Below are 18,286 nucleotides of genomic sequence, written 5' to 3'. Positions count from 1 at the left end.
TCTGCACGTCTTTCAGCCTAAATTGAACAAAGAAACTTAGACAAATTGTAATGATTGACGTTGTATTTAATACACAGCCACTCTTTTTTTCTAACTATTTACAAATGCATAACAACAACAAAAAAATTCCTAGGAATGAGGAAAATAAAAACTGGTTTGAAAGATTACACTTGAATCGCCAGTAGTATCATTTGTTGGTCATTTTTTGATAATACTTTAAAATTTTTTTCAGCGTGCTTTAAATTCTTAAATATTCAGTAATAACAGTTATTTGACAGTAAAAGGTGTTTTTCTGACCTTGGTGTATTCCATTAACTACCCATTTACATATCGTTTTCACTCTATTTCGCTCTATTATTCACAGTTGAAAGCTAATCAAAATAATGCCTGTCTGGAGTAGAATAAAACAATATCATGTCTGATAAATAAGTATTCACAGATCTCAGCCTTAATATGAGGTTTGTAGACCTGAGCCCGTAATGTCCCTCAAACAGAACCAGGGTCTTTCAGTTGCAACAGCTGACTCTTCATGCCCAGTAGGCGATGAGGAAGACTGCCACCGACAAACAGACGATAAGATTGGCATTTACCACGTTCTTCAGACAGGGGTCTTCTTCCAAGGAACAGACCACTGCTTCAGTCGGGGGTGGAGAGGCCTTTGCTCCTTCCTTCTGCTTTTCCATTCCACAGAGCCAGAGCAGGACAGACTTCAGCCTGGACGTGCTCTTCGTGCTGAGCTCCGAACTGCTGGAATCTAAAGAAAAAAAGAGAGTTTGGAACGCAGGCCTCATCAGATTAACGTGACTTGATTCTTTCATGGGCGATTTTGTATGTCGGTCTTAGTGTTATGATTCGGTTAGCTGAGACTTTGTTGAATATAGGGTATTGTGGGTTCAGAGAACCAAAAGATTTAGCAGTGATGTTAAAAAAAGAAGAAGAACGGGAGACGCCAAAGGCAGGCTTGAGGGCTGTGTGGACAGCCTGTAAAGATTCATTTGTCCAGAATGCTTCCAGCTGCTTTCACATGAATTAAATGCCCAGATAATACAGATATAAACATTTTAAAAAAAGAGGTTTTTATGCTGTTTTTAAAACAACGGTAATGGTAAAAGACTTTGTGACTTTTAATGTTCCTGTATCATTTAAGATCAATTTTGACCATCCAGCTCCCCCTGCAGGTTCAGTTGAGAATCACTACTGATACTCATATCTAAATATATCTGTGTTACTGAGTGATTGTATGATTGTAAAAACAGCCCACTTTTTCTCTGCTGCTCCGCCTTTCCACTTCTCTTCTCCTCGTGTTCAACTGTGGTCATCTCACCAACCACAGTCTCCTCTTTCTTCTCCACTGGATCAAATCTTGTGTACCATGTTAGACGGGTTATCTGTCACAAAGTCAGAGCCCACAAAACATGTATAACTGTGTTTAAGAAGAACGTACATATCAGATATGTATTGTATCTTTTGGAAAAAAATACTAAAAACACATAAATATTAGCAGTGTTTCCTAATGTTTGCGGTTTCTGATAAATAATACACATAGTTATATGCTCAGATATGTTTTTGTACTTTGTACTTTGCATGCGTGCGTGTGTGTGTGTGAGTATGTATGTGTGTGTGTGTGCGTGCACGTGGATTAACATGTGTATGCACATATTTTTTCATTAACCTGTTGAGGGGAGGGTTCCTCAGTGGCCAGACTCACACCCACCACAATGCCCAGTGTGATCAGTGACAAGATGATGGAAAAATAAAGGTAGTGCACATATTTAATGATGTCTGGTCTAGTGTCCTCTTCGTAGCACAGAGGCACTGGGTACACGAAATCCAGAATCATCCGCACCACGCCCACTATCAGCCCCAGCAGCAGACCCCAGAATGCCCCCTACTCCACACACAACAGCACAGAAGACCACACATTACATCAGCCACTCAGGGCTAAAGGCACAACAAGCTTTATCGCTTTTCACAGTGGACAATCGAGACATCGTGCAATAAACTGGCTCTACACATACATGGATGGGTATTACACAGCAATCAAAGTCAATGTGGTGAAAGGATAAGAAAATGTGACTACTCTGGTTGAAGCGTTTATTTAAGCTGTAAAGTGGTCGTAAATATATGCTGAAGGAAGGAATTGAAGGACATGGCACTGAAAATGTCTTCTTTTGTGTGCAAACACCTCAGCTTTGATACGAAAACATATCAAGTATTTTTCATTACTGTACTTATTTAACAATGTTGCTACAGTGTGGTTTGATTATTGAATAATTTCCATATTGGTATCTGGTTCATAGACCAGTCCTTTGGATTTGACGTACCCTGAAATGATGGCTGATTATGCATTAACTTGCTTGTTCGAACTTTGTCTATGTCATTTGCATATCTGTAACTCATGTATGAATACACATGTACCTTCTCATTGGTTCTCTTCCAGAAACAGCCGGCGAGGAAGACTATTGAGACAGGGGGCTGCAGATAGATACTAATGGACTGGATGTAGATGAAGAGCTGTCCTCCCTGACTGGCCTGGACCAGGGGGATCCACAGTATAGACACTACAACTAGCACCAACACAAACACCCTGCAGGCACACACACACACACACACACACACACACACACACACACACACACACACACAGACACACACAAATTGTTGATACTGTTTTTTGAACGGAAGTGTTGTAAAAGCAAAATATTACGTAAACATGCTTGGAATTGTTAATATGATGTTAATAGCACTTGTTTCCAGTACTCCGTTTGAGTTCTTAATGTGAATGTGTAAATTCATCAAACAATGCATACAAGAGACCAGAATTAAAGCACCATCTCAGCACTGACAGAAACAAGCTGCCTACCTGCCTACAATCATGAGCTCCCACTCAGTGGCTCTGGAGCGGATGTGTCTCCACAGATCCATGGTGAAGATAGTGCTGGAGCTGTTAAAGATGGAGGTGAGCGAGGACATGAGAGCAGCCAGCATGACAGCCATCATAAGGCCCCGTAAACCTGATACACACGCATACGAGCGCGCACACACACACACACACATACATGTACACGCACACGCACACACACAAGGATGCACACGCAGACAGACAGAAACGCACACATGGAAGCAGATGCAAACACAAGGAATCTTGTTATTAGAGGCAGACAGCAATATAAAACAGACACTGGACAATTTTGATAAAAATAGGTAAGGACTAAGAGAGTAAAAGGCACAGGGTTTAGCAAAAAAAAACAACAACAAAAAAACAACTGAAATACGAGTGTGAATTCACCTGCAGGTAGGAGTTCCATGACCAGCTTGGCATAAGCAATGTCAGAACATCCCACTGAATTTCCACATACTGCTTTACACACATCTGGATCTGCACAGGCCACTTCATCTAAAACATCACAACACTGATTCAGACTACACAAGACCAGCAGCGAAACCCTGTTCTGCAGCCAGATACACCCATTTTCTGTTTTGTTTCCTTAATCCGCAGCAACATACCTGGAAAGAGTATCCTGCTGATCATGCCTGGTAGTACCATCATGAAAAAAGGCAGAACTTTGAGGTACGCAGCGAGCAGAGAGCCTCCTTTGGCATGGAGAAGGTTCTTGGAGGCCAGGGATCGTTGCACAATCACCTGTAGACAAACAGAGTCTCGCTCACGCAATCTACACGCCGTCAAACATTCCAGAACACCTCGCCCATAAAGAATTACTTCAGATTGTCAATTCCTTTGCTTAATTTATAATCGAAGAACTGCGTAATAGACAGAAGCACTCAAGGGGCGGCGTAAACATTAAAATACACATATCTGAAATGTTACATATTTATTTTTTATTATGTTTAATTATGAAGAACTGTTCCAAAAATGTTTATTGGTTCGAGGCACAGATTATTTTCTTTAGCCCTGAACAGAGTTCTTCAACCTGAATGGGTTAAATAAGTTCACATAGTAGAGCCCTCATGAATGTTTAATGTGGCACAGTTTGCAACGTAAGCAAACAATCCTTACTTCTCCTCTTTCTCACCTGATCAGAGCACCAGTACCACATGGAGGGTACAGACATACCCAGCAGCACGCCTGGCCAGGGGAGATCAGAGGTCACGGGATCTCTGAACAGATTAAATGCATCCTCTCGCGGGATTCCGCAGGTGGTGTTGGGGTCCCTGATGGAGGGGATGGCAGTAGCGTAGCCGTCCATGAGACCCTGCCAGCCCCCAACCTCCGCAAAACCTCCACGCAAACAGAAACGACCAGAAATGCTATTACCACCAAGGTAATGCCTCATACTTTACAGGTCTACCACTGTATATTGTACATTTCCCATTGTAATAATACCTAATGTTACTGACAAATGTCTTATAATGTTATAATGTAATCCTTCTAAAAATACAATTTCAACTGCATCAGATACTGTCACTTTCGTATGATCACTAATTAGCTCATACCAGAACAGTGTAGGAGGTCTTGCTTACTGACAATTACACTTACAATGCCTTAGTGACTGACTCATAATCATCTAATCATCTAAACCTGAGTAACAGTGTGTCAGCAGAGTGTATTTTGAAGACATACTGAATCCCATGAGGATCAAAGCTCCAATCAGCATAATCAGAGTCTGCACAGCGTCAGTGTAGATCACTGCAGCCAGACCACCTGTAACCCGCAAGCGGAGCATCAATCAGTCAACACGAAGGAGTAGGAAATACTGAGCGTATACCAACAGTTAGAGAACATGTGAAATGTTTTGAACATTTGTAAAGTGTCTCCCATTTAATAAATGTGAAAAGACATTAAAATGTCCCCCCAAAACACCAATGAATTAATTTCTCAGAGACAAAACAGCCATACTTCACAGGGTACGTTTTGAGTGACTGATAAGTTCACAGAGAGCAATATACCTGCTATTGTGTAAACAGCAGTGATGGCCAGCAGTAGCACAACAGCCAGATAGATATTCCACTGCAGAGCCTCCTGAATGAACACTGCTCCAGCATACATATCCACCTTCATACCCACAGACACAACACAGCATCACATGCTTTAACACCACACTTTCAACATGGCACAGATGTATGAAAATCGAGAAAAGAAGTTATGACTTCCTTCTGAAAAAAAAAAAAAAATCACTCATATATCTGAACACTTATATGTATATATAACTCTTTATACACATTCATTTTCAATATTGATCGCTTGTAGAACAAAGCGCTCAGGATTTTACTCACCGATATTTTGGTGAAAATGTAAATAAATAAGTATAAAACAGCTATAAACAACTGTATTCTCTTCCCTCCAAATCGTTTCCTCAGATACTCAGGCATGGTCGTCACCTGTAAGACAGCGACTGCGTTACGGACAATCACCTCACACATAACGTGTGGTATGACATACTGAGGCACATACGATCAAACTTATTGCTGTAGTTCAGACAGTCTCTCACCCCTGAGGCAATGTAAATGGGAAGAAAGAGCCAGCCAAGGAGCAGCACCATCAGCATCCCCTACCAACATTAAAAAACATAACATCAGTGATACCGCTGTGTGGAAGTGAGGTTATTTAATAGACCACTACATGTTCCCTGACACATTCTGTTCAGGGAGACGGCAGACAGCTTGTCGTGTGGTTCTCTTGTCGTCAACTGGTAATGAATAAGTACTCATAATTAAAGCCTGGACTGAACCAAAGACACTCATCTCCTTACGTTCCATTCATAAGCCACAGACCCGATTCCAGCTGCCGCACCCGACCCTGCCAGACCGATGAAATGCCCGCTGCCCACATTACTGGCAAACAGTGAGGCGCCAACCTGCAGAAAGACCACAATGGCGTTTAAACTGAACACTACGTTCAAGAGAGGTCTATTTCACACTACTCGTAGCCAACAAATGCTAGAACTGAAGGGCAAATGAAAATGAACCCATATGCTCAATATCTTTGAAATTTGTTTCATTGCTTACTGGCCACCATGTCATGTCCTTCCCTGCCAGGAAATATCCATCTACTGTGCTTCTCTTGGTTTTCCACATAGACTGTAAAAAAGACATGAGTAAACCTGGAATCTTCAATCAGTAAATATGTAATAAGGGCAATCTCTTATAAATTTCAATAAAATCACATAAAGGATTTTACAGTCACATAAAGAAAATTAGCGTGAGTTAAGTCAGTAAAAAAAAAAAAAAAAAAGTCATCCCTGCGAGTTAATCTTAAATGAGGGTAATAGAAATGAATTGTGCCCAGGCTAAGCCACCCTTACCGCTGTAGAAATTAAAGTACTGGAAACTTACCCAGAGTCCCACAGCCAACACAAGCACAAAATAAATGACAAGCACCGCTATGTCCGTGGAGACCAGTGTAGACCTCTGTGTTGTACCCTCCGAGGTGGGAGATGGGGAGACACTAGGGACCTCAGTAACAGCCATCAGGTCGGCGGTCAGCGGAGTTCACGGGAGTTTAGTTCACACTAGGCTTTCACACTACTGGGAAACGTGCAGACATTTATCTCTCACTTGTTTCAGCAAAAAAACATGACCTCACATGATTTTTAGTCGTCATACAGATTACACATTATCCAGTTTTAAATAGTCTCTTAGTATTGCTGAGCCTTATATTCTGGGCCAGAATAAGCAGACAAATGTGCATTTGAATAACACAGGACATTAATAAAAGAACATACAGAAAAGAACAGCGTGGAACCCTGAGCAGATAAGACAAGACTCCCCCAAGTTCCCACTGACATTTGATACAATGTCCTGCATAATCACATGGGAGTTTTTTTTTTTTATTATTTTATTTTAGCTGAAGAGAGTTCTATTATTCTTTTTAGAACACACAAATATGCACATCTTTCTTTTTTTTTATAACATGGAGCTATACACTATCAAAGCTTTCTTATGTTCTCAAAATAGTACAGAAAATAATATTGTTGGATTTAAAAAGGAAAAACAGAGATTGTCTCACAGTACAACACCGATTCTTGGCAACAAAATCTGTCTTTTTCACAGTGTGAATGAGAAATTCTACTGTGAAGTCAATTTGACAACCGTTTTCACAACAATTCACCCATTTCATTAACTCTGACAAGGGCAAAAATATCATTAACACTTTCAGACAATAACAGCCTGGCCACATTAATTACTAATCGCATTAATACTACATTAAGAGTGATCACCATGACCACTTTACCACTGCGACAAACTCCAAAAACACATGCAAAAATACCACCGGTACAGCATGGTATTTTCAAATAGGCTCAGGCAACAGACAGGGATTGTCACTCACCTTAATACAGGGTCAGACTAATATGTTCATTCCTTTTAAACCTTCCAGCGCAGTTAACATGGCCTTACTATGTGTCCACTGAGCATTCATCTCATTGTTTTCATGGCAGTCCTTTTAGACCAAAGGATCAAACTCCAGTGAGCTGCCACGCCTTAGATAACATTACACACACTGGTTAAAATGTAAATTTTATTACCAAAAGGTAATGAGGAGACGAGCAATGTCGCAATACCACTCTTCCACAGATAATAGTAGAACAATAACATAGTAAGACAACTCATTAACAAAGGCAGAATAGACATTCGTTTTACAGTTACACTATCTCATTTAAGTGGATGGAAGTATAGGTGTCAAACTGCTGTTAAATTAGCATTACTGAAATGTTATTGCAATCTACTGTATATGACAGATTTACATTCATCATTATGTCAACCTATCTGCTGTCCCCTAACATGTACAGTGTTAAAGTGTCAAACATTCTAGACTATTCAAAGGATCTCAGTTGCCATTAATGTACTTATCATGGCACATAATGAGATGCAACATTCAATTTTGTAACCGACACATAGTTAAAAAAAAAAAAAAAAAATCACAACAAACATTGAATTGAGGCTCAAACCAAAAAGAACAGTAAAAATAGGTAAACTGGGACATTTCCGTATCAATGGACAACAAATTTAAGAAAAATGATATTGGTTTCCATAAAGTCTTACATAAACTTAAGAACGAATAATTCTAATGCGAGGCCCTAGCGGTGACAAAAGTTCAAACGCACATTAGGAGAAAATCTTCAGGAAGCATTTCCCTAGTCTACCCACTGAAGACTTTATATTGCAAACTCCCTCGGCCCTAAAGGCTGTCAGTTCACACCAAATCAGCGTGTGAACAAGGAGATATGACGGTGCATATTCATTCTAACCCATGCTCAAACAATATGCTCAAAAGATTAGCGCTCAGTTAATCAGGATGTTAATATGGATTGGATTCTTTCCCAGCAAAACAGATCCACGTGTATGGAATTGAGCAAAAAATAACCAGGACATGAATAAATGGTTAAACAACCAAAACAATACTTTGAAATTAAAAAACAGATCCACTTGTAAAGCTAGGGAAAAACACAATCTAAACCATCTACAGTAAATGAATAAACCTATTCCAATAATTCAAAACTAAACAAAAATTGAGCAGTATACAGTACAGACTGTACATTTGATGAATACAATTTTGTAATGTGTCTTAACCGGAAAAACGGCACGTATTTGGTTTAAAAAAGAAAAAACAACCAAACAAAAAACAGTGGATGGAAAAAAAAAAATCCAAAACAACTTCAGAATTCCACATCAATATCTCTATGTAAACAGAATAAATAGAATAAATATTTATGATAGATTTAAATATATAATTTAACATTATTTCATTTTCTATTTCACATACATGTCCTTCAGTTGAGGAAACTCTATTAATTAAAACACAGGCTGAACAAACATTAAGATTATATATAGAACCCTATAACACACAGAGGTCAATTCTACCACTGACATATGTCCTATGTCTTCTGCAGTAGTGTGCGCAAAAGGACACTCCAAGAGTTATTTCACAATCATTCATCGTCCCTATCTGTTGATTTTCTTTGACTAAAAATGCACAGCTGTTTTCACTGGCTACGTTTAATATCTTCTGGACCAGGATTGAAGACTTGCAAAGTCCCACTTACATTTGTTTCATCAAAGTTTCTGTCCCCTGCAGGGGGTGGGGGGCCTTAAGAGAACACTACTATTATTTTTATCATAAGTAAGTAAGAATTCTTTCATAGGGCCCAACATTTCTAGTGGTGCCCCTGGTCCCCTGCATGATTTCAGTTATATGAAGATGCCAAATCAGATTTTCTAATACGATTACTGGCACTGCCTTTGGCAGTGTCTGAAAGACATGTACTTAAAACTGCATTCTCAGGCCAAGTAACCTTTTAGACGAAGACCTATTTATAGGTCCATTATCCACCGATAACATATCAACTGATAACGAATTTGTTTGTTATACAGCTGTCTCCTCACTCATTGCTACAGAGGTTGTCACAGTAGAGAATAAAACGAAATCAAGCATTGTCTAATGAGTCAACAATCACTATTTCCATTTCTTCATTTCCATTGTGCATTGAAATGAAAGCTCCACACACACAGAAAAAACCCACTGACTGTCAGTTAGTGTGTGTGTGTGTGTGTGTGTGTGTGTGTGTGTGTGTGTGTGTGTGTGTGTGTGCGCGCGCATTTGATCCTGCATGCATGAATGTATGTGCACTGTTGAGTATTTCTTCATGTCTGTCTCTGAGTCTTGGTTTTATTATGAACTATTCATAAGGTTTGGTAAGAGTGTTGTGTGTGCATGTGTGTGTGTGGGTGTGTGTGTGTGTGTGGGTGTGTGTGTGTGTGTCTTTGTGAGTGTGCTCGTCCAAAGCCTCATCTCTTTACCAGGCCAAGGGTGAGGCCATACGTGGGCTGCGAGGACTCCTTGGGTTTTCTGTCGATTGGTTATCACTGAGGGCTCTCTGCAAATACAACCCAGAATATCCTTCAGAATCCCAGAAACACACTCCTATATATACATACGCACTATTCTGATCATCAGAATATGTAACAATCCAAAATAATATTTAGCAGATATTTTAAATTAAATCACACAGTGAGCTTTAAAGTGGGATTAGTAAAATTGGTGTGGTAAAACACATACCACTCGCAATTTTCACACAGCTGTTGTCATTAAGCATTTACGGCTGGTTTCCATAATGATGCAAACCAATCAAACTGCTTGTAGCCACAAACCTCAAACTTGGCCATAAATTCAGCAAAGATTCCAAAAAAGGCCTCAGTGGTAGTGGATTTACTGTCTTCCCCAAAGAAGGAGGCGACCTTAGAGAACTCCTCCATAGCCCTCTGCTGTAGTGACTCCAGAGACTGTACAGCCGGGTGACTGTTCTCTAGAAAGCCCTGTGCACACCTCAGAGTCAAGGACATACACACATATCCTACCTTACCCTCATAAGAGACTTCACTCCACACAGTGTTTGTTTCAGAGAAACTACCAAAAGAGCAAACACACAGAAAAACTGCCAAAGACTTGTGTGCAGATCACTACCGTTGACCACTACTGTTTGACACTATACATTTTTTCAGCTACCTATTGTTGCCAAAGAATTTAGTGAAGCTAATCCTTCTGATGCTAATCAGTACTGAGTTTTATAGCATGACATAAACATTTAGATACTGTTTCTGCATAGTAAACACAACGATATTCTTGAGAGGATACACTCATGACAGTGGCAAAGCGGTCCTCTGGGGTGGCTGGCATTTTCTGGCAGGCAGAGCGGATATCCTGAATAGTATTGTGTAGATCATTTAGATCTGCAGTGATGTTCCTCTGGTTTACTGAAAACAGAAGCACACAATACAACAGTAAGAAAAAAAAAACCCCCAACAATCTGCCCCAGCGGTAAGGTACATAATCATAGCACACAGTTATAGGCACACAGTTTTTTTTTTTTGTTCACCTTTGGCTGCCAGTGGCACCGTCATCAGCTCCTTGGCAAAGTCCAGTACCTCTGGAAAGTGTTGGCACAATGATTTAACCAAGATGTGCAGGAAAGTCGATTTTCCATCCACTGTTTTTGTGGTACTGAGCTACAAGGCAGAGGACACACATTATTTACATGCAAAAATGTTCCATTCTGATTACAGCTTTCTGGAATTTTACTCAGTCATGTCTCTTCCCCCTCCAAGAGAGCTACAGTACAAAGAGTAGACAAGTAACTTTAGTATATGTCTAGGCATGACCTTCTTATAATCATTAAAAGGAATGCACAATAAGCCTACCTCAGTGAGGAAATTGATCTTAAAACCAGTGGTTTTATTGCTCTTGGGTTGACCATTGTTCAAGTAATTCCCCATTGCCAGTACAAACTAGAAAAAGACAGCAATCTTTTGAATCTTGGAAAAAGCCAAGGAACAGCTTATCAGCATTTTATCAGCACATGAAACTATAAGCCAACATTTGAATGAGCTGAAGAGCGGTTAGCTTGCATTATTCAGACAGAGAAGATATGGGAAAACCATGTCTTCTGTGGTTAGCTTCATACTACCACTCTCTGAGCGTGTTTATAAGACCTTTCGATCTGTTTGATGAGAGAATGATGGTACCTCTAGGATTTTGGCAAGTTTTTTACTGTTCTTGAGTTCCAGTGAAGCCTTGTAGACACATTCGTACCCTCCTCTCATCTCCTCTGTCTTCTCCTGCAGTGTCGTCTTAAAGTGAAGACTCTTCAAACGAGTTTTATACTCAGGTACTGACAGCATCTACATGAGTAAAAATAAATACATCAACACACAAATGTGAGAGACAAATTATCACACAATTGTTTTCATACGCCCTAATCAGGTCTATCAGACCTATTCTCCACGGTGTAGTACCTGTAGGACAAACTGGTCCGGCTCGCTGAGTTTGGAAGGATCATCGCTGTACTGTTCGTACTGTTTGACTTCGTCCTCATCTGGGGCGTACAGGAGTAGTTGTTTGATGTGGGCAGGTTCCAGCCGCTCAGTAGCCATGGTCATCAACACCTGACGGAGCTCCGCTGGTGACAGCTTCAGGTGAGCAATCAGGATAGCTACCACAGTCAGCACACAGAATTAGTCACAGTTTGACACAGGCTAACACAGACTGGTGTATTCATCATAACAGGACACAGGACTGTCTAATGAACTAATGCAAATTTATGACTGAATGCTGTCATTAATAAAACAAACAAAAAAAAAATGGAACAAAAGTACAATCTGAGGCAATCGTCAGAACACAGACCTGTGTCATCTTAGAAAAACCTCACACTGGCCAGCATGGTCAAGCTAACTGCCTAACACATCTATCAAGCTTTCACACACAGTCTGTAACAGTGCAGCACATTCTGAGACTTTCATCCCAAAAAACACAGACCAGCGCAGTCTAAGACAGTATGCTAAACACAGATATGCCCTAGTAGAGTCGTTCTACTTTGACGCGGCAAGGTGTCATAGAGTGAAGGTCCAGCACAGGCTAGCACAGGAAAACACAGGCAACATACAACCTATAATATCTCAAACACAGTCTTACACAAGCTGACTCTGCAGACTTAAGCTAGCAGAACACAATCTAATACAATCGCAGGTATGGTACAGATATGTGTAGGCAGTGTTTTAATGATTAGACCTGTACCAACACTCTTCAGTGATACCTTTCCTTGTGACCTTGATCTCTTGGCAACAAATCAAGAAATCCCTTACTGCATAAGGGAACCATGATAAAGTCTCTATAAGACGTCCATGTGACATTTGTGTCGTATTGTTCCAACATAAGATGACATGACATGACATGACATGACATGACATAACATGACATAACATGACATGACATAACCTACCATGACAACATAGTAACTTTGGTAGAAAAGGACAAAATGTGAAGACACATTACACGATAGAAAGTACAACATATAGTGCAGCACATACAGTAATAGGCCTAGAGTTTTCTGACTGTTAAATTGTTTTTCTACTGTTAAATTGACTATGATTTACTATTTGCTGTCCTATTCCAATACAGATTGTACAGACTGACTATACAAACAAACAAACACACACACACACACACACACACACACACACACACACACACACACTCAGTTGCTCAAAGCTCGCTCTCTCTCTCTCTCCCTCTCTCTCTCTTTCTCTTTTTCACTCTCACTATAGGCTATTCTAATCCTTGTGTATTATGTACATTCGAGACATCCTAGGTGTAAGGAAACTATATGATTTTTTTTGTTGAGCCTGTAATGTTTTTAAACCCCTGTCTGTGAGCCACTGCCTTGTTTGTTTTGCTCTGTTTCTCCCTTTGCACATCACATTAAACGTGTAATTCTTCTAAGCACGTAAGGTAAAAAAAAACAAACTATGGCTTAAAATATCATAACTATGTTCAACGTATATAAAACACAGCTAAAACATTCACTAGTAAGTCCTACTCACAGGCATTGTAGGCCTTTTTATGAGAGAGAATCTCAATCACATCCTTCTTTTTAAAAGACTCGGGCTGAGGGGCTGGTTCTGGAAGAGAGACTAACAAACAAATTCACAGCATGAGAGCAAGGTCTCCTAAGAAAAAAAAGACAGGATGAAATGAACAAGTGGATGAGTGGATGTATGAAGTGTTCATAAATTCTCAGACCTGCAGGGATAAAAAGGACTGTAATGAGGACAAACCACAGCATGCAAAAAACACAAACTGGCTTGCCAAGCGCAAAACAGTAAGAGTAATTCTTTGTAAGGAGTGAACCTTCTGGAAGTAGAAGTCAAGCAAGCTGTTCTCAGTTTAGTCTCACAGAGAGACAGAGGAAGAGTTAGATTGGTACAAATAGTTTACTCTGACAGATATAAAAGAAACCGCCACTTGGAAATGACAGCAGGAAAGTCAGAACCCATCAAAATTGATCTGGCTGAATTGAATCTCCATTGACCACGAGTCACCACTGAAACTGTGATGTGATAAAAATGGAAGAATTAAGTGGGTCAGTCTACTGCCTTCAGCAGAGCTGATGCTGTGATTGGTCTCCAAACATATAAATCAGAGACATTTTAAAGCAGGAGCAGGAGTGGAGGGCTACAGACAGTCCCCAAGGTGCCTTACACAAACATGACCCAACCAGACTCTCTTGGGCTTTTAAAGCAGAATTTATGTATTCATGAGGATGAAATCTGTCTATCATTCTCTCTTACTGACACATGAGCACTATACTTACTAAAGCCTATGCATAGGATATATACTTACTTGGGCTCTTTTGTGTCCCAAAATGCAGCTCCAGGTCCAGGTATTTCACCATGTCACTTAGTTTGTCATAATCTGAGTCCTCTCCCAACTGTAATAAAGAGAATATACCTGTCCTGACAGAATTTATCACGTTATCAGCAGTACTTGGAATCCACAAGGATCACAGACACTCCTTAATTAAGTCACTTTATCATTTATGGTCAGTTTATCATTTATCACTATCATTATACTGCACTGTACTGCACTGCACTGGTCACTTTATCATAATCATTATCATTCATCATTATACCTTTCCATTATATTATTGCTTCAGTATCTCATTTTCTTGCCATTACCACACAACTCTTCTTAGTCACTTTTTATTGTACTTATTGTGCATTTACTTATTGTTTAGAATTTATGTTTAGAAGTGATACTGCAGGACTGAGTGGGGAGTAAGTATTCCATTGTACTTATTGCACATGGCAATGAAGAATCTTGAATCTTGACTGTGAATAAAATGGTCTGTTACTTCCTTTTACGACTTTGGGAAGTATTTGGGTAATCAGACACTGTACTCTCAGGGAGTAGTAGACTTTGGTACGTTGTAAGGAATAGGGTAGTGTTTCTCAGAATCAAGGTTCACCATAGATCACCCAATATTAAAGATCTACTGAAACTAGTAGTTCACATTTTATCTTTATCTTTTTTTTTTTCTACAACTGTAATCCCCCCCAAGTTTACCATATACTGAATGATGAAAGAAACTGCAACAATTTATCATCTGGCCATGTGATACAACATAACTATAAACCAATTTTAGACTATGATCATATAGCTTTAGAGACTAAGAAAGCTGAGACCAACACCACTTTAGTGGATTCACCTGTCCCCAGATGGTGCCTTCTGAGTTCTCCACCTGCTCCCAGCGCAGTCTCTTCACACTCATGTGACTGGAGTCAGTCCCCTGAGGTGAGGATTTGGGCAGAGGAGGGGGCACACAAGGTGGAGGTAAAGGTGGAGGAGGTGGGGGTTCCACGTGGGTTTGATCAGAGCGGTGGGGTGATGGCTGGGTTTGGGGTGGGCGTTGGTGGTGCATGGGCTGAGGACTCTGTCTAGCTTGAGCAGAGGAATGGAGCTGCTGCTGTTGCTGTTGTTGTTGTTGTTGTTGCTGCTGCTGTTGCTTTTGCTGCTGCTGCTGTTGTTGTTGTTGTTGTTGTTGTTGTTGTGATGGAGGTGGTTGTGGTTGGAAGGTGGAGAGGATCTGTGGGGTTTGATGTGGCTGGTGAGGTTGGTGAATGGGGTGGTATTGTGGGGCTGACTGAATCATCTGGGCTTGGTGTATGTGGTGGATCTGATGAATGTGATGAGTCTGGTGAACGGGCTGAGAGGCCTGGGCAGACTGATAGGCTTGGTGTGTTTGATGATGCTGTTGAGTCTGTTGACTTTTATGGGTCTGATGGGCTTGATGAGTCTTTTGAACCTGGTGAAGCTGCTGAACCTGGTGGACAGAATGAGAAGAGGGTTGAGGTTGGTGAATCTGCTGAGCATGTCTCTCAGTCCTTTCCATCCTATCCAACCTGTCTAGCCTGTCCATGGAGCTGGAAAGCTGGGAAGATGGGTGAGCATGGTGGGAATGGTGAACCTGATGAATCTGTTGGGTGTGGCGAGTAGGCTGAGGTTCAAAGATCTGATAGATTTGTCTATCTGACCTTTCCATCCTATCAAGCCTATCAAGCCTGTCCATGGAGCTAGAGAGTTGAGAGGACTGCTGAGTCTGATGAGCCTGATGTACCTGGTAAATCTGATGAGCTTGATGAGTTTGATGAATCTGATGACCTTGGTGAGCATGAAGACCTTGAAGGGCCTGGTTAGCCTGGTAGGCTTGACGACCGTGGTGGACCTGGTGAGCCTGATACAGAGCATGGCTGGGAATTGATGAATCTGGGGAAGGCAGGGGAGGTAGGGACTGATGCATCTGCTGCAGAGGGTGCCCATGGTGACCAGTTGTGGGCTGGACTGGCAACGACTGGTGCTCTTGCAATACTTGGTGGGCTATCAGATCCTCACGAGTGGGCAACACCTTGTGCAGAGACTGACGCTTGGGTGGTGGGTTGGACCTGGGTGGAGGTGGGGGTGGAGGTCCAGGGTGGCGTCGAAAGGTGAACTGACGGGGTGCAGGTTCAGAGGTGTAGCCAGCAGGCATTGGTGGGTCGCTAAACTGGCTAGGGAGGGGAGGTTCACTGTAGTGGACTGGGGAGGGCTGGTCATTGTACTGGACTGGAGTTGGTGGGTCTTCATACTGTACAGTCATAGTCAAGTCATCATACTGGGCAGAAAGAGACGGATCATTGTACTGACTTTGTAGAGATGGATCGTTGTACTGACTCTGTAGAGATGGATCGTTGTACTGACTCTGTAGAGATAGATCATTGTACTGACTCTGGAGAGACGGATCATTGTACTGATTCTGTAGAGGTGGATCATTGAATTGGACAGGTGGAGGTGGTGGAGGGCTAAGAGGAGGTGGAGGAATGTGTTCAGAACTGGAGGAGTAGGTGAGTGAGCTGGCATCTCCACTGCTGCTGTGATTCTCACTCGCGCTGCTAAGGTCTGGTGGCAGGAATGGACCCTCCTCTTCTTCCTCTTCCACATCTTCATCCTCCTCATCCTGGAAGGTCATCTGGACAACGTCCTGCCATTATGACCAATCGCACAGACACACAAATCTCAGGTCATGCCAAGGTCATTGTGAACCCTATCCTGGAAGTTCTGATATCAAATCATATCTTTTGACACCAACCTTAGAAAAAACAATCATATAAGACTGGACAAAGAGACCAGAAAAATGTGACAACCAGTCTATACCAAGCCTATGTTGCAAATCAAGTTTGCACAATCAAAATTCTCAAACCGCTAAAAAATCCTGCAAATCTTTCAAAGTTATTCATTTTATATATTAATTTACTTATTTACGTAATGTATTTATTCGTTATTGGCTTCTTTATTAGAGATAAGTGACACACACTACCTCCTCATAGTCATTTTCTGGGGACAGGAAATCATCCACTGTAATCTGCTGCCCCAGCTGCTCACTCAGTGCATCCAGAAACAGGTCCGTGTCTGCACTGCGGGGGGGCCGAGAGAAGGTGTACCGTTTCTTACGGATGGGTGGGCTAGGGGGGTGGTCCGGAGGGGAGGGCGGAGAGAGAGGAGGACTTTCCAGGCTAATGTAGGGGTTAGTCTCAATACTCTCCTGACTGGGCAGCTCCGGAGGGTAAGAGGGCTGTGGGGGACTGGGTAAGGGCTCCGTCCACTGCATTGGTTTAGACTTACGGCTTCCTGTGAGGGTAAACACGAAACAAGATCATGTAAAACACTGTTCATTTTTCTTTCCTGAGTCAGAAAATAGATAATGTGGGCAGCACTTTTATAGGGCAGCGTGTGTAAGTATTCTGTAACTGGTGTACTTCCGACTATTACCGTCATATGACATCTGAATACAACACTAAATAAGCATGGAGCGCAAGGAAGAGGGAACAGAAGAAAACGACTGGTATAAATGTGCTTAGAAGAACATTTCTATTGGTTTGTGAAAGAAGAAAAGTTTATATTTGGAGCACCTGAAGTAGCACGGACAGATGGTGAAGAAGAGCGTGCCCGTACGGACTGACTGGATGAGTGTGCAAACGCGTCAGTGTTAACCAGAGTGTCCGGTGGAGGAGGAGGTCGACTCTTCAGGGACTTTGACCTCTTTCCAGCATACACGTTCTCCAGTTCAGCGTACACTGCAGACAACTGGAGAAAAGAACATGGACAGTGAAGTAGCGTGCTGAACATGAGATGTGACCGCAGAATTTTCGCAGAGATAAATTACATGTATAAATAGCACAAACAGTGCGTGGGATAAATCATTAGCCTCTGTAGTCATCCAGTAATCTTCCAGCCATCTGCAAAGATATTATCGTATCAACTCAACTTAATTAGCTTAATTAGAATATTTCTGCTCCTCTCTTCCTTTAGTTTTTACAGTTAAAACAAAAATAAGAGTAAGAGCAAAAATTGAAGAATATTGTGTATTTTTTTCATTCTTTTCTTGCAGTAGACATTCCCTTGGTAAAGTGGGCTTACATTGGTAAGGTTGTTAGGAGTCTCAGGGAGGGAGGTCCCATCTCC

General features: G+C 41.3%; 2 protein-coding genes across 2 annotated transcripts in view; both read right to left on the bottom strand.

Moving 5' to 3' along the window:
• Window positions 1-527: 527 nt before the first annotated feature.
• On the bottom strand, window positions 528-6,438 carry slc5a11 (solute carrier family 5 member 11). The gene is made up of 15 exons (XM_030790844.1): window positions 6,295-6,438; window positions 5,968-6,039; window positions 5,712-5,816; window positions 5,451-5,510; window positions 5,236-5,340; window positions 4,909-5,014; window positions 4,583-4,663; window positions 4,035-4,240; window positions 3,508-3,643; window positions 3,290-3,397; window positions 2,864-3,014; window positions 2,419-2,587; window positions 1,673-1,888; window positions 1,262-1,388; window positions 528-754 (listed from the first exon to the last, which is right to left on the bottom strand). The coding sequence occupies exons 1-15, from the start codon at window positions 6,427-6,429 to the stop codon at window positions 528-530; spliced, it is 2,004 nt and encodes a 667-aa protein (XP_030646704.1). The 5' UTR covers window positions 6,430-6,438.
• A 3,314-nt stretch (window positions 6,439-9,752) lies between these two features.
• Window positions 9,753-18,286, bottom strand: part of grid2ipa (glutamate receptor, ionotropic, delta 2 (Grid2) interacting protein, a) — an 18,199-nt gene continuing 9,665 nt past the window's right edge. The window contains exons 8-21 of the mRNA XM_030790823.1: window positions 18,242-18,286; window positions 17,734-17,908; window positions 17,142-17,452; window positions 16,576-16,805; window positions 14,997-16,326; window positions 14,132-14,219; window positions 13,333-13,422; window positions 11,749-11,945; window positions 11,479-11,634; window positions 11,155-11,241; window positions 10,833-10,962; window positions 10,592-10,710; window positions 10,108-10,272; window positions 9,753-9,833 (exon numbers count right to left, since the gene is read on the bottom strand). The exon at window positions 18,242-18,286 is cut by the window's right edge and continues 59 nt beyond it. Coding sequence (XP_030646683.1) covers window positions 9,753-9,833; window positions 10,108-10,272; window positions 10,592-10,710; window positions 10,833-10,962; window positions 11,155-11,241; window positions 11,479-11,634; window positions 11,749-11,945; window positions 13,333-13,422; window positions 14,132-14,219; window positions 14,997-16,326; window positions 16,576-16,805; window positions 17,142-17,452; window positions 17,734-17,908; window positions 18,242-18,286 — 3,204 coding nt within the window. The remainder of the gene's footprint in view (window positions 9,834-10,107; window positions 10,273-10,591; window positions 10,711-10,832; window positions 10,963-11,154; window positions 11,242-11,478; window positions 11,635-11,748; window positions 11,946-13,332; window positions 13,423-14,131; window positions 14,220-14,996; window positions 16,327-16,575; window positions 16,806-17,141; window positions 17,453-17,733; window positions 17,909-18,241) is intronic.

Source organism: Chanos chanos, chromosome 13 (assembly GCF_902362185.1).
Source record: "Chanos chanos chromosome 13, fChaCha1.1, whole genome shotgun sequence".
Lineage (NCBI taxonomy): Eukaryota > Metazoa > Chordata > Actinopteri > Gonorynchiformes > Chanidae > Chanos > Chanos chanos.
Note: the sequence above shows the minus strand (reverse complement) of the source record. Positions and strands in the feature narration are given on the sequence as shown.